Here is a 15,881-nt window from a genome sequence, read left to right on the forward strand (position 1 = left end):
GGGAAGAGACACAGAGCGTGGGACCTAGTCTGTATCCATGAGGTGGGGAGAGGCCGTGAGAGATGCCTGGTTCCCCTGGGCATCCAAGGATGGAGAAGGTGGGGGAGCCCAGTGACTGGCATCCTACCTCCTTCCTTTCACCTCCTCCTTCCTTCCTGGTTTGCCTTTCCCTCTCATCCCTGACACTCCTTCCCCAGCACCCCCCCCCCCTTCCCATTCCAGAAGGCTCCTCTCTGGGTTCTCCAGGTTTCCCAGAGGCCTCTGGGCCTTGGGCCAGGGAGGCCCCCCATGGACTCTCCTGCCTCTGCCAGGGAGGGCCATGCATGTCCCCGCTGCCAGCTAGCCGCTGCTGCTGCTGCAGTAATTGTACATTGCATTCCTGGGAGTGATTTAACGTGGACCAATTAGATGAAGTCCTCATCAAGTGGGTGAGAGGAAGCACCACTGGCTGCTGGCAGGGCAGCTTTCCTCTGGAAAGTGACACGGGTAAATTAAAGGCGTGATTGATGGCTCCATGCAGGGCTCTGTGACAAAGGAGGTTTGTAAACTCTGGGTGAACTTCCCTTGGCATTCGGGAAGCCTGGAGGTGTGGATGGGCAGGATGGGCAGGCGCCATTTGCTCCAAATCCACCCCTCATCTCCTCACCTCCTCACCCCCCCCCCCCCCACACACACACACACTTCTCCTCATGCACTGAGACAGGAGTGCTGAGGCCCCTTTCCTTCCCTGTTCCTTGATTAGAGCAGGTAGTGGCCTGGGCTGGGGAGGACAGAAGGGGAGTGGGGTGAAGATGTCCAGCAGAGATGAGGTTTTGGCTTCCCCTGAAATCACCTCGATTCTGAGACACCTTAGAGACCATCTGGTACAACTCCCCATTGTCCAGATTGGGCGACTGAGGTGGCAGGTGGTGGTTCAGGGCATCAGAGTCCCTCCTTATCACCTACCAGCTGTGTCATCATATGCCATCCCATTTCTTTACCTCTCCAAGCCTCGGTTCTGTGGCTGATGATTGGGCGTGGTGGGAACATCAGTCATCAGTGATTTCTCAGGCACTTCCCAGCCTCTGCATCCAAGTAGAGGTCTTGCCTCACCTCAGAAGAGCGTGGGGTTGCTTGCATTCCGTGACCCCTCCTGCTGGGTGGCTGTTCCAGGGCTGCTGTCTCCCAAGTGCTGTACCTATACATAATCAGCACTGTCAAAGGAACTTAGATGGACAGGGTTCTGGAGTTGCCGGGACATCTGAGGACTTGTCCAGCCCCAGCACTCAGCCCTGGCAAGCTGGAGGGGTTCACAGGACCACCCCATTTCTGTGGCTTGTGCTTTCCTGCATGTCTGTCACCGTGCAGGTAGGTGAGTCCTGAGGTGTCCTCAGGGATGGTCTCCAGACCATCCAGTGGCCCTGAGTAGCTGGGGCAGGCCACCGTTTTATTGACCAGAACCAAGGGGCCTGGTGTCCCTGGAAGTTCACTTGATCGATCATTCATTCATTCATTCATTCATTCATTCAGTGTTTATTAAACACGTGCAATGAGTTCCACACTGGGTCTTGAGCCTCCGTAGTCCCTGTAGACAGAGTAAATGGATTTGGAGCTCAGATCAAGCCTCTGTCCCCCTCCCCTGTGGCTACTGAGGGTTTGGGGATGGGGATGAGCCAGGCTCAAAGAAGGGAAGTAGCTAGAAAACACGTGCCAATGAAAGTGATTGGCTCAAGTCCTCTGTAAATGGCAACTATGACAGTGGTGACCCTCACCAGCACCACTGATAGGAATTTCAGCTGTCTCACTCAATGGCTTGCTCACAGTTAATGTGTCCTCAGGAGGCTGGGCAATCCTTTCTCGGGTTACCTCCTTGAGAGATCATGTGCAATGTCTTCTGAGATCCCTTGTAGCTCTAGTGAGCTGCCTTGGTGCCCCCACCTGTGAAGAATGAGCTGGAAAGTGAATCAGCTCCCTGCCCCCCCCCCCACCACCAGGCTCCAGGTACCATCTTTGGCCCATTTCAGCCCTTCCCTGCCAGGTGCTAGAGACCTGCATCCCTTGACCCGCACGTCCTCTGTCTCTGAGCCTCACAGGGACACAACTCTGAGGGTTCAGAGCCTCATTTGGAAGCCTCCATCGTGCAGTGAGGCCTGTGTAGGAGGCCGCCCAGCCCAGAGATGGGGGTAGGGGTTGGGGACGGGTAGGAGTGGATGGGCCCTGGAGAGCTCAGTTCTGACTCTGGCTGTAGCTGGAGATAATGCACGCTAAGCACCTGGCTCTGCGCCATGTTTCTGCAGCTCCTGTTTTTAAAGCAGCAACTCCTAGGAGCTTTGGAGGAGGAGGCAGAGAAGAAAGAGGAAGAACAACAGGACTGTTTCACACCTGGGCGGGGGGTGGGGGTGTTTGCCAGACCTTCAGAATAGGAAAGGACTTATTTCCCACAATCCAGGATGCCCCTTTCCAAAAACTTTAACCTATGGAGTAATAAGAACAGCTACTAACATTGACCTCATAGTTTAGACCCTGGTGCTAAGTGGCTGGCAAGTCCCTGCCCTCAGGTTGCTTGCAGGCCGTTTGAGGATGGGGTAGAAGACATGGACGTGATGCCCTGAGTTTAGGGTATTCCAGAAGCCTGGACAGCTGGTAGGCCCCCCGGGCTGTGCCGGTGGCTCTGCAAGGCTGGGTTGCTCCTCACCCTGTGGGTGATCTGAGCTGGGGGAAGCCCTGAAGTGGGTGCAGCTCCATCTGACTTCCCATCTTCCCTCTTTTCCTGCTGCTTTCTAGGCAGGGGAGGCTTTTCTTGGTGATGGCAGGTCCCAGGGCATCCTGACTCCTTTTTGGAAAGACATCCCATGTGCAGACTTCGGTAGCTTTGGTGCTGGGGACACGCTGAGGTGGTACATCAGTTTTGGGTTGGGGGTCATTGGGAACCAAGGGTGTTTCGAGGGGCCCCTTTCTGCCTGAGTGACTGAGCCCAGGCCTCAGACAGGACCTGGTGGCTCCTGCTGTTTATGTGGACTGTACCCAAGCCCCAGAACATATGAGGCAGAGTCTCAAGCAAGAGCTCCTGCTCCGGCTGGGTCCAGCCACCTGTGTCCCCAGAGTGTCTACCAAGGGGCACTGTCCCAGCTCTGTCCCCACCTGCATGTACATAGTCACCCCCACTGGGGCCTCAGTGTCCACTTCTATAAGGTGAGTTGTCATCAGAAGTGATTTCTAAGGCCCTTTCGGGTTGAGTTTTCCAAGCTGAGGTCACCTTAGCCCCTTTTCCTGTCTGAATGACTACATGTGTCACTCTTAACTTTCCCTGTGCCCTTCATGGGCATTTCACACAGATCTGAAGTTGCCCACAGGAATTGCTGGGACCCCCACGCGGTGTGTCCCAAGAACACTGATAATACCTGAGGTTCTTAGAGCCTAGATTACAGGTCTGGCATGGTGCTTGGGTCTTGTGATGGATCACCTCGTGACTCTTCCCACCAAGCCTTCGAGGTGGGTGCTGGTGCCGTCCCATTGCCCTAATAGTGAAGTTGAGGTTCAAAGAACTTGACCAGAGTCCCTTAGCCAGTAAGAGAGGTGTGTGTGTGGGGGGCCCCTCTGGCCCTTTCCTGTCCTGCCTCCCACATGGAAGTGGGTATGTGAGAAGAGGTTCTATTGCCAAATCTTCCTGGCCAAGTTACTGAGTTAAATACCATTTGCCTTCAAAGCCCATAGAATCCATCTATGCTGGGAAAAAAGGGGGGGTGGGTGGGAAACCACCATCAAATTCCCTTCTAGTCATAAAAATGGATGCAATTTATTTTTTCTGGCATTCCAATTACATAGACGTTTGTCGCCAGCTGTTTGCTCTAACACAGAGTGTTCTCTCAGCTGCCGTTTCTGCTCTCACATTTGACATCATTAGTCCAAAAGTCTGGCAGGGCCTGGGTTGGAGGGATCATTGGCTGGGGAGCCTCACAGGTGAGCTCAGAGCCAGCTTTCCCCGGAAGGCGGAACTCAGTCCTCTGATGTTCCCCGGGTGGTCCCAGCGGGTGGGGGTAGAGGTGGGGTGCTGCTTTCCCTCCTCTCTCACACTCTCCTCACCTTCCCTCCTGTCCCCATCTCCAAATTGCTCCTCTCTGGACATGCACTCATACATTCCTCCCTTCACCCCAGCATGCTGTGCGTAAACGAAAACCCGGAGTCTCGGGCATAACAAGACAGAACCAACCAACCACTTATGATCAGAAAATCACAGAGACATGGGAAGACCCCTCTGATGCTTGAGCTGATCACCCTTGGGGATGCAGACATCCTTCAGAGAACCCTTTCCTCCCTAGGCACCTCTTTGAGCCAGAGTGTCCCTCTGGAAATCCCTGCAGAAGGTCAGTGACCCCTGGCCCAGGACCCTGGAGAAAGGGTATCTGTGTAGGTGGGTGTTAAGTTGGACCTTGCCATTCTTTTCAGTTCTCTGAAGTGCTGGCATTGAACCTTAAAGCATACAAAAGCCCAACAGGGAGAACCTCAGCAAGACTGTGACATAGAATCACAGTATAGAGCTTTGGGGCCAGAGACCTGAGTTTGAGGCCTGACACTGGCACTTACTAGCTGTGTGACCTTGGGCATGTCACTTAACCTCTCTGATTTCTCCCTCCTCCCTTCTCTCATCTGTAAAGTGAGAACCCACATGCCTTCCTTGCCACCTTGCTGGAAGAATTAGACAAGGTCCCACTTAAGAAAGGGCTGGTTTCTCAGTGAATGCCAGAGAGGAAATCTCAGGAATTTATAATAGTAAGTAACAAGTTCATATATAGAACCCCATGAAGGAGTATATCAGTAAAGGGCAGTGCCTGGGGTGGATCAGTCATTCACTGATCAACCAAAAGGCAGATAAGGATGAGTAGTTCTGAATGGAGGACCCCTCCCTCTCTAGCACTTCAGCCCAAACCCCTGGTCCTGCACCCATAAGGGGAAGGGAGTGTGCAGCCAACCCAGAAATTCCTCGGGCTTTTAAAGTTCATGGATTCATACCAAAAAACATGCATGTTTGGTTGGGCACGGTAATAATTCTAATAAACTCGCCAACAATCGTGTCAACCAGGGGGTAAGTGCCCACTGTCTGCCAGACACCTCACATACATTATCTGTGCCTCATATCACAGTAACCCTGCAAGTTAGGACCACTCTCCCCCCGCCCCCCCCCCCCCCCCGCCCCATTGCACAGAGGGGAACCTGAGGCCAAGGGTGGGAGGGCACTTGCCCAGGGCCACGTAGCTAACAAGTGGTGGAGCCCTTTGGAGCCTGTGTCTCTTTGGTTTCAAACTCCATGCTTCTCACCTCTGGAGGCCTGTGGGGCCCTTAAGCTCGCACACTGCCCAGCGGGGTGGCCCGCACCCACAAATGCCGGGTGCAGCGCCTTGCCCCAGAGCAGCAGCTCTTATGTAAGCAGCTGGGCTGCAGCACGTGGAGGCTCCATTTAGCTGCAGGGAGCCAAGAGCCCACTGGTGGTGGCGCTGGGGGTGGCGCCGGGTGGGGTGGGGGGAGGCCGGGGGTGTCATCAGCTCTGAGCACCCCCAGCGCTGCACCGCCAGCGAGGCCTGACACCGGGTTAAGTCGCCTGGCGGCCTCTGGCTGCAGCTGGGAGCACGCCTGGTTCCCATTCGGGGCGCTGTGGTTTTGATTAGCTGTTCTGCGAGGCGGGCCTGGTGGCGGAGTCCATGGGAGCTCCGCTGGAACAGAGGGTCCCCCGCCCGGCCGCCGCGGCCCCCCCTCCTGGCAGCCCCAGACTCCAGATGTTCCGAGCGCTCGCTGGGAAGGCCTGCTGGCGCCACGGAGGGCAGAGGGCAGGGAAAGCACGCGAGCTGGAAGCCCAAGCACTCAGTCACCGCAGGCCCTGGCAGCCCGCCCAGCCCGCTGCTGGCACATTCCCCAGCTCTCCCCTGGCCATCTGTTCCCAAAAAACCCTTTCAGAGCCTCATCATCACTCAGGATACAACAGCGCGAGCAGCTGGTTTGGAGGCAGAAGGGAAAACCGTGCAAAAGGTCCTTTGTGAGAGAGGAAACTCACTTATGAATAACAGGGCTGGACGCCGTAAAAGTTGGCGGCTGGGATCCTTGTTTCCCAGGCGCCGCTGTTTTCTCTGGACTTTTTATCTCTGGTTTTTATTTTGTTTCCTCTCGTTTTCTTTTTATGTTGTTTCTCCCTCCTCTTACACCACTTATGACTTTTGTTTCTCCTCTAAGGTGCCTGAAGACCACCTCATTAGTTCTCCTGGACGCTGCCAGACTCTCTTCCTTCTCCAAACTGTTAAAATTGGGGATAGTTGGAAGTGCCTGTTTTCACAAAACCTCAGCTGGAGGGAACAGACGGGCAGGAAGGTGCCCGGGAGGGCACGCTGTGGGCAGGGCCCAGGTCGTCGGTGTTCAGGGCTTGGACAAGAGGCGCAAAGACACCAACAGTGTCAGGGGGACAGAGATAACGCGGAGACCCCCGTGGGCTCGTCAGAGAGCAACACGGAGATGCTGGGGGAACACAGTGGCATTGATAAACACCCTTGTGCTTGGGCCCCTCAGCTGATTGCAGAATGACATGAAGCCTTTTTTAAGAACTGGCTGCCTCTGCCAGAAGCTTCTGGGAGATGTCTGCCTGGAATCCGGGCATCTCCTGGGAGCAGTCACTGGGTGGCCTGTCCAGAAGCCCCAGGGTGCTGGGGCAAAGCTGGCAGCTGGGACACCAGCCTTGGGGAGGAAGGGAGATGGCGAGGCTCTGCCCGCCTTCCACACAACCCTGGAGCCCGGATGAGGAGCTGGGAGTCAGGTGTAGGAGGAGGCTGGGAACGGGATGCCTCCTGAGTGTCAGAGGCTGATGATTTCATGTGGGAGGGGTGCACACAGGTCAAGGCTAGGAACTGGGGGGTCTCCCATTTCCTTTCTCAATTCCCTGCACCCCTTTCCCACCAACCTGCCATCCCAACAGTCCCAGAAGCTCAGGAGCCCCTCACCACAGCAGTGGGGAAAGCCTGATGTCCTGCATGGGTGGCTGCCTCCCTTAGAGGCCAGGGACTCTGGGCATTGGAGGGCGTCTGTGTGTCTCATTTACACTGTACCCAGTCCCCTGCATTTATTTCTGTGCCCACTTTCCCCTCTTCTTCCTTCTCCATTTTAGTTGGAGAGAGGTAGCTCTGGAAAGGCCAAATATTTATGTTTATCGCAATTCCAGAGCCAGTAATCTCACCATCTGAAGGGCTCAGAGCGGGCTGAGACCCACCCTCTCCACTTGGTCTCAGTGAGCAGGTGTCTGGGTATGGACTCTGAAGCCAGCTCAGCTCTGGCCTGGGGCTGTCTGTGTGACTGGGTGGCCTTGTTCAAGTGTCCTATCGGGAAGATGCCCAGCCTGCCTCCCAGATCTACTCAGGAATTAATGCACAAACTATGTGAAATTGTTTTGTTAACTCCCTCCTCCCTCTCATGTCTCTGCCTGAGAAATTGGCCTTCATGGGGCCAAAGATAAGGAGGGCCTGGAGAAAGAATGACTACTGGCCCCAGGCCTCTGGTTATAGTGTGGAGTCGGCCCAGTGACCAGAAACTGCTTTCCAGCCCTGTGGCTTCCAGAGGACAAGGGAGGTGGGACAAGTCTGCCCTCCCTACTGCTCAACCCTGAGCCCCTGTACCCAGCACAGTGGGTACAGGCCTGGATCAGAGGGGTGCCAGCAGGCCCCAGTCCCTTGCCCATCCTTGAGCCAGTCATCCACTCTCCACGTCCCTGCCCTAGCAGACCAGAAAGTGGTTCTAGGGGAAAATATTAATCCTTGCCTTCCTTGAGCTTCCTAGTAACCCTGTTTCTGGAGGGAGAAGTAGGGAGCTATTCTTTCTTTCAAGACCCTCCTGTTCTCCGCCTGGAATTGACAGCCACCTGGGACCTGGCCCAGCTGCTCCAGCTCAGCGGGCCCCCACCTGAGCCCCTCCTGACAGTGCTGCCAGAAGCCAGGTCTGACCACCTCACTCCCTGCTCAGGACCCTTGGGGGGCTCCCCCTAGGCCATGAGTGGAGGCCACACTCTTACCCCCCAGTGACCCGGCTCCAGCTGGTCACTCCCTGTGTCCCAATTTATACTCTAGCAACAAGGAACTCCTCGCCCAAAGGGGCTATTTTTGGCCTCTGTGCTCATGTCCCTTCTGCCTGAAATGCCCTTCTCCCCTGTCTGTCTGGCTAACTCCTGCTCATTCTGGAAGGCTCAGTTCCTCCTGGAAGCCCTCCCTGACCCCTGCCGGGTCTCCTCCTCAGGGCCTCACAGCATGCCTCCTCGGCATCATGGCCGCTCTACTGCCTTCACCTCGGGGATGTGTCTAGTCTAATGCAGGAGCGTGTCTTGTGATACGCTATGAAGTAATGATATAAGATGTTGTATTATGTGATATACTGGAGTTCATGCTATGTCATTACCTCGTATTTTTAGCTGGTACGTTATACGATATATTATGTGATATGTAACCCCAGCGCTACATTACATTATGTTATATGGTGTTTGTGTAGTGCCTGCTTCTCTAACCAGACTGGGGGCCCTTTCAATTTGCTGTCCCAGCTTCTGGCAAATAGTAGGCCCCCAAATAATGATATTACATTCCTTTAACTAAAATCCACATAGCTGGGGATGAATATTCCTATGCTGATGGCCAAGACTCTAGGGAGGGGTAACCTAGGGGCTTCAGGACAACCAGGGAAATGTCCTGGTGCTCCCTCAGGCCCCTGTTTGGGGAGTTTGTATCCTTGTTCTCTTGAATCAGTGAGGAAAGCTTTGCAATGCAGATCCACAGAACCCCCTCAAGCAGCAGCTTAAACTAAGTAGGGCCTCCTGTTTCTCAGGACAGGTGAAGGGAAGTGGCTGCTCCTTGGGCTCCAGGGCTTCTTCTTATGGTCTAGTCTGCCTCATGGCTGCATAGTAGCTGCCACAGCACTGAGAACTTCATACTCCTGCTGCATACAGAGGCAGTACAGGGACTTTGCTGTTTGCTGGAAAGAACATTTTTCCTCATCAGTTCAGTCACCGTGCCCAGACATCCCCTACCGACCCTGGAAGAAGGGGTGCTCCCCCTGAAATTGAGAAAGACACAGGCTCTCTTGGCCAAGAGTGCAGCAGGCTTAAACAGCCATATGGCTCATCCCTGGATGATTGACCCTGATTTGTGACAGTGGTTCTCATCTCAGTGGGGCTAACCAGCATTACAACCTTAACCATAGTTCCAGAGCCCCACTTCCATAAGCTTGTTCACTCTTCACCATGACTCTGCAAAGTGAGCACCAGTAGCTCCATTTTCAGCTGATAGCACTGAGATTAAAAGAACCTGAAGGACCAGGCCAGGCCACTAGTGACCTTGTACCGCTCTGCACTGTGCTTTATGGTTTGCAGAGCCCTCTTGTGTCTATTACTCACTTGACTCATACAGCAGCCTACATGCACATTTCTTACCATGGCAGCTAGATCGGGAGGCTGGGACCCAGAGGTGAAGCCACCCAGGTCATACAGCTGGGCAGGCCGGGCAGGACAAGTTAGACTCCTCAGCTCCAGGACACAGGTGCTTCTGAATCTAGACCATCGATGTCCTCTGCTGCCCCCAGGGTGGGAGTGTGAACTGCAGATGGTGTCTGCCAGTACAAGGCCCTGGGGCTGAGAGATGTGGTTCTGAGTGGCAGCCCAGCCACTCATGAGCTTTGTGATCTCAGGCACTTGCCTTCTCTGAGCTCTGCTCCACCTAAAGCATGGTGGAAAGTGGCATGGGTGAGCAGGCTTCAATGAAACAATGTCTGTGAATGGGCTTTGTCAGCTGGAAGGGGTTCCTGGGGCACCAGGAAGGTGGGCAGAGGGACCCCCAGCATCCCCTCCCTACCCAGTGATTTAGAAAATGGATACCAGACTGGGCTGCCCACCGAGGACTTGATGCCATTGCCAGGCAGAAGACACCCCCTCGGCTGTCGTGTGTATACACACACAGGTGTCCTGGAGTGACTGTAGGCACCGTCCGTCAGGGTCACACGGGGTGGGGGCTCCTACATGGGTGGGTTGAGTTCCTGTCTAGGGGGTAGAAGATGCTGCTGAGGATCACCCACCCACTCCGTGACACAATGATGCTCTCCTGCCACCGCATCCCCCCCACCCACACACACAGGATGCAGGTGGACAGCCTGTGTGGTTATTTGCAAAGGTTGACCCACTTGGACCCACCGACCCCCTTCACATATACACACAGTGATTCTTACTTGTTCAGTCTCTTTAGTCATATAAGCAGAAAAAGATGAAGAAACCATTAGGGCCCTGCACATTTATTTAAGAATAAATACTTTTGACTGTTTCCTATGTACCAGGCATTGTTCTAGGTGCAGGGTCACTGGAGAACAAGACAGAGGCCCCACCCGGTGGAGTGCAGAGCTCCAGAACACAAAGGCCATGCATAAAAAGCTCATAGGAGAGCCCTGGGAGGTGGGGGGCATTCTTCTGAGCCCCTTATTCTTAATCTGTGCACAGCTTTTATGAGCTTGACTCCCTGGTGCCTCTGATCAGAGCAGCTGAACAGAAAGAACCTATTGAAGTGGGAGACCAGCTCCTGGAGCAGGTGCTGGCGACAGCACCCGGAGTCACAGCCAGTGGCCCGATGGTGTGGGAAGAGACAGAGAAACAAAAAGAGCAATGCCAGAGATTCAGAAGAGCCAAGAGCCTTGTGTCATTTAGTGTTGGGGGAAGGGGCCCCAGAAGCCTTGAGGACCTGGGGAGTCTCCAGTGGCCCAATGTTTTTGGGCTTGACCTTGGGTTGTCAAGAGGAAGCTAAAGTACATCCAGTAACTAGTCTGACTAAAAATGCAGGGAAGTGCATCAATTATTGGGAAGGGACCTGTCCAAGCTGTTTGGCACAGAAAACACGAGGCTTCCTTTCTCTAAAGAAGTCTGCTTCTGTGGAAGGGCTGGTTCTAGGATGTCAGCGTGGGGAGGGCAGGGCTCCTTGTCTGTTTTACTCATTGCAGGATCCCCAGGGCTTCAAAGCGAGCAGGGCATGGTCTAAACACTCAGTAGATATATGCCGAATGAGTGGAAGAATGGAAGCAGAGGGGAAGGAAGGGTTTCCACTTGTCTTTCACAGCCTCTCTCAGGTAGCTCCTCTGTGCCCAGTACTGAGTGAGAGCTAATGGACAAACAGCAGGGAGCCCCCAGACATACAGACACACACGTGTGCTCTGACTTGTGGCTGCCCAATGCTGAGTACTTTGCATTGCCACCATTGTGTTCAAGCTGTAGATTACTGTTATTACCATTTTATAGGTGAAGAAACTGAGGCACAGAGAGGTTAAGTAACTTGCTCAAAGTCACACAGCTGGTAGACTGGGGAAACCAGGATTCAAACAGAGGCTGTGTGATGCCACAGCTGGCTCATTCAACCCCGGAGCTGTATTGCCTTCGAGTAGGTATTTTACCCAGGCACGTGGGTAAAATACTCGTTTCTTTTCCTGTCTTGGCCTTTCCCTTGTGCAGCTGGAAGCTACTTTTGTGATGTCACTGATGGACAGGGTGGCAGTGAGTAAAGAGCCTTGATCAGAGATGTCCCACCCTTGCCTGGATTCCGATAGTGCTTCCAGAATCTAGCTGAGGGGTCTAGGGATGGTGAGAAGGGGGAGGAGGTGTTTTTCTCACCTTAAAGCTGCATTTGCACAGTTTTTGTGGAAGTCACTTGATTTGGGGGGGCTGTCTGGGGACTTCATGACCACCTGTTGTTTCCCTCACTGGTCCTGAAATATCCACAACTAGACTCCTTCCTGGGGGTCTCCTGGACAGGGAGTCTTTGCAAAGGCTTGCTGGCCAGCGCTTGAGCATGAAATGGCTTGTCTGCCTGGTGCCCCATCACTGGCTGCCTTCAGTTGCGGTAAGGACTGGGGAGGGGGGCACTGAGAGACGCAGAGGAGTGACAGGGAGCCATCCCCAGCTGGGGAAGAAGCAGGCCTGACAGGGACCTGTCGACACAATGGCTAGGTATGCATGTCTGCGTGTAGTGTGTGTGGGAGCGGGGAGTAGAGGGGAGCAGTGAGGGTCATGGATCAGGGCCCACCGAGAGGCGGGGCCTTCCTTACCTGGCCAGGCCACCTGTCTGGCCAGCTGTCTGCTCCCCTCGAGTCTGAGCGCCTCCTCTGGCTGTGGGGCAAGGTCATGGGCTCCTTGAGCTCCTGGGGTCTGGAAGAGCAGTGTGTAGCCAAGTGGAATTGGCTGGACAGCATCACAGAATGGGAAGCAGATGGGAAGCTGCGGCAGCTGGGCCTCCGGCCCTCTCCCAGGCCAGCTCGACCCTCACATTGCCTTGTGCTCGGTGTGGGGGCCGAGAAAGACAGATAGGCTGATGGACAGGGAGAGAGAAACAAAGGAGAGGCCAAGAGAGAGTTGGCACAGAGATGTACAGGGGAAGCGTGGAGAGGGAAACTGAGAGATTGGCAGCCAGAGAGAGTGGCCTGTAGCCCAAGAAGGCGTCAGTGTGGCGGGGGCTGTGGGCTCCCACTCTTGCAGGCTCAGTGGGCTCCTTACAGGCTCTGGCTCAGGGAGTGCCAGGCCTCCCACTGTCGGCCACCTTTCCCTTAGGCTCATGGGACAGAGACTGAGATTTTCTTAGAACCAAGGAAGGTGGCAGCTGAGTGGATGGCCTGGGGACCTGCCAGTCCAGCTTGCCAGTGGAGAAGCTGAGCTCTCCAGAAAGTGGTCATGGGGTCTGTCTTGCCCTCCTGCCTCCCAGCAGTGTGGCCCTAGGGAAGCCAAGAAACTGTGCCAGCCTCCCTCTCTTCATCTGCAAAATGGGAACAGCTGTGGCCACCTCCTAGGGAGTAAGAGCACATGCAAAGGAGTGTAGCATGGCACCTGGCACGAGGCCACCCTTGGTCAATAAATTGTAGCTCTAAGCACTAATTCACTCCCTTCTGTCCTTAGGCCTAGGAGGACAGGGGTGCTGAGGACGACGTGGCCCCTTCCTTCCCTCAGGAGCCGGTGGTGGAGGTGCTTGGGGTGAGCGAGGGGATGATGGCAATCATACCAACAATAATTCGTGGCGGGGGGGATGTAGGAGTTCGCATACAGTGCTTCAGGAATGCACAGAGAGGAGAAGCACACTTTTCTCAGCCTGCAGTGGAGGTGGGGGCTCAGCGGTTGACACTGGACTCTGATTATCCCTGATTATCCCTGACTGGGGAACAGCAGGGACCTAGCCCCCAAACCCCACCTTCCCGGAGTATATGGTCCAGCAGGTGGGAGTAGTTCCCAATAGGACTTTGGGGCAGTGTGGGGTGTGTGGTCAGCGCTCTCTCGATGCTAGCCCAGCACACCTGGGACTCAGCTCTGCCTCTGGCATCTTAGCACAGGAGGGGACCCCAGGGTCACCTGCTCTCATCCTCACCATTGTCTGATACAGTGGTTCTTTCTTACTGGTAGGAAGGTTCTTCTGTTTATCATCAACTGGCTCAGGTTCTGATGGATCCACTGGCTTCAGTGAACGAAGGGCTTAGACTGCCAGAACCACCCATGCTCCCGGGCTGAGGGGCTGGGGCACCCTGGGCAGACAGCTGTCCACACACTGTAACCTAGAGCCCCTGGCAATCTCTGCCATTCCAGTGAAGAACGAACACAGCAGGGACCAGGCAAGTCGGCAGTGCGTACCAGCAGCAGTGGTTTCCAGCCTCACCCTGGAGTTACATTATCAGCTGCCCCAGGGCAGGGACTCTGACCCCTTGCTTGTCAAGAGGCTGGCACCCAGTGGGGACTTAGTACATCTCTGTTGAATAAATGAATTCTCCAATTCATGGTCCCTAGCAGGATTCTCCTGGCTCACCAGGGGCTCTGGCCCATAACTTTGCAACTCTTAGATGGCTGGGACCTCAGAGGGCCCTCCCAGCCCGGACACAGTGGGATCCTTGATTCACACCATGCTCCCGCCCTCGGAAAATAGCAGCCAACTCCAACTGCTCATAAATTTCCTGCCTGTCACCCCTGGCGCCCAGGCCAGGCGGGGCAGGAGGCACTGGGGGTGGGCTGGTCCATACCTGCTTCCAGTTCCCTGGGAAGTTGGGAGGCCAGAAGCCCGGGCCTGTGAATGTGCCCAGAATAACCTCAGCAGAGCCTGGCCTGCGGAGATGTGAAAGCACATGTGCCAAGGCAAAGGCATACTGGCCAGAGCATTAGAACACAAACACCAGCTTACGGTGTGGTTTGCACAACCTAATTCCACTTGCATAAAATTCTCTACTGGCGGCAAGGATACGTAAATCATAAACATTAAAAAAATAAGTAAATAAATACCCAAACCAACAACAAATACTATATAGTTGTGTCTAAGCCTGAGAAAAGTAAAGGAACAAAAGTCAGCCCGTGTTACCAGGGGTTTGCCCTCAGTGGGGAGATTGAGGTGATTGAGATTCTTTTTCTTCTGTTCACTCTTCTGTATTTTCTAACCTTTCTATGATTAACAGGTATTACCTACCTAATTTTGTAAAACTTCACTACTTTATTGAGATCACATCAGGTTCACCCACTGAAAGCGTACAACTGAATGGTTTTTAGTACTTTCACAGCTCTGTGCAGCCATCACTACAGTGAATTTTAGAACTTTCTTCCCAGGCTAAAAAGACACCCTGGATGCTTTAGCTATCACTTCATACCCCACAGTCTTCCCTGCCCCCGACCCCCAGGGAGCCACTAGTCTGTGGGTTTCCTGGCTCTGGACATTCCGTGTGAATGGAATCCTAGAACACGTGGTGTTCAAGACCGGCTTCTTTTGCTTAGCATGCTACTTTCAGGGGCCATCCACATTCTAGCCTGTATTAGTACCTCCTTCCTTTATTAAGGCTAATATTCCATTGTATGGATCCACCACACTTTGGTTATCCATTCACTTTGGTTATCCATACATGCCTTATGTAATTTTAGAAATGATGTCTTGTTTTTTTTAATCCATTGAAAGCAAATTGGTCAAGATTCATGTAGGAAAGGCGTTAGGGTTTGAAGCCAGTAGCCAAGAAAGAATTCTTGAGACGTCTTTGGTGCAAAAAGGTGGTTTTATTAAAGCACAGGGACAGGACCCATGGACAGAAAGAGCTGCACCAGGGTCGTGGGGAGTGGCCCATTATAGACTTTCAAGTTGGGAGAGGGTTATGGACAGCATAAGAGGTATTTTGACAATAGGGTCTCCAGGATTTGAGGGAGCTAGCTATTATTAGGAAAAGGTCATTTATTACTGTTTAGTAAACCTTCAATTGTGACTCTTCGGATGTATATCATGGGTTACGTGCTTGGAGGGTGATTGCCAACATATATCTTGAGAAGTACAGATAAAGGAAGTTTCCAGAGAATTTCTAGATGTTCAAGTAGATTTATGGGATCTTGGTGGTCAGTCTAAGATTGCCTTTTGCCCTTAACAAAGTATTAACATCGAGGCAACTGAGTCCCTAGAGGAATGTCACTCTGCCTATTTCAAGAACTTGTCAATGGACTGTAGGGAGTAAAGATATTTAATAATTTCTCTTCTGCCTTTGTTTCCCACATCAAAAATGACAGACGGTTGGTTCAATGTGACTTTTTCTGATTACTTGAGACTCTTCAGCCTATGATGCCATTTTATGTTTTCAAATACATGTTAATCACATAGAGGACCCAGTTCTTTGTGGGGACATGAGCCAGCACCTTCTAGTGCCTCTGGGGTGTGCCAGGCCCTGCAGGGGCATGGCTCCAAAGTCTCATTGATTCTTGGCAACTGGCCTGGAAGGTGGGTACCATTACGGTGTCCACTTTAAAGATGGGGAAATGGAGGCATGGAGCGATGAGCCCACCTGCCCAGGGCACCATGGCCTGCTGACTTTGGGGCCACTGTGAACCCCACTGTTCTGCATTTAGAACAAAATACCCCCTTCCC

General features: G+C 53.5%; 1 protein-coding gene across 4 annotated transcripts in view; it reads left to right on the forward strand.

Moving 5' to 3' along the window:
- Positions 1–15,881, forward strand: part of ATOH8 (atonal bHLH transcription factor 8) — a 35,699-nt gene that overhangs the window by 10,136 nt on the left and 9,682 nt on the right. For 2 of the 4 annotated variants that reach the window (XM_072767084.1, XM_072767085.1), the window contains exon 3: positions 12,911–12,985. The exons of the other annotated variants lie outside the window; for them this stretch is intronic. In XM_072767084.1, the coding sequence (XP_072623185.1) occupies positions 12,911–12,916 (6 nt within the window). In that variant the 3' untranslated portion in view covers positions 12,917–12,985. The remainder of the gene's footprint in view (positions 1–12,910; positions 12,986–15,881) is intronic. 4 annotated transcript variants of the gene reach the window in all.

This window comes from Vulpes vulpes, chromosome 8 (assembly GCF_048418805.1).
Source record: "Vulpes vulpes isolate BD-2025 chromosome 8, VulVul3, whole genome shotgun sequence".
NCBI classification, from domain to species: domain Eukaryota; kingdom Metazoa; phylum Chordata; class Mammalia; order Carnivora; family Canidae; genus Vulpes; species Vulpes vulpes.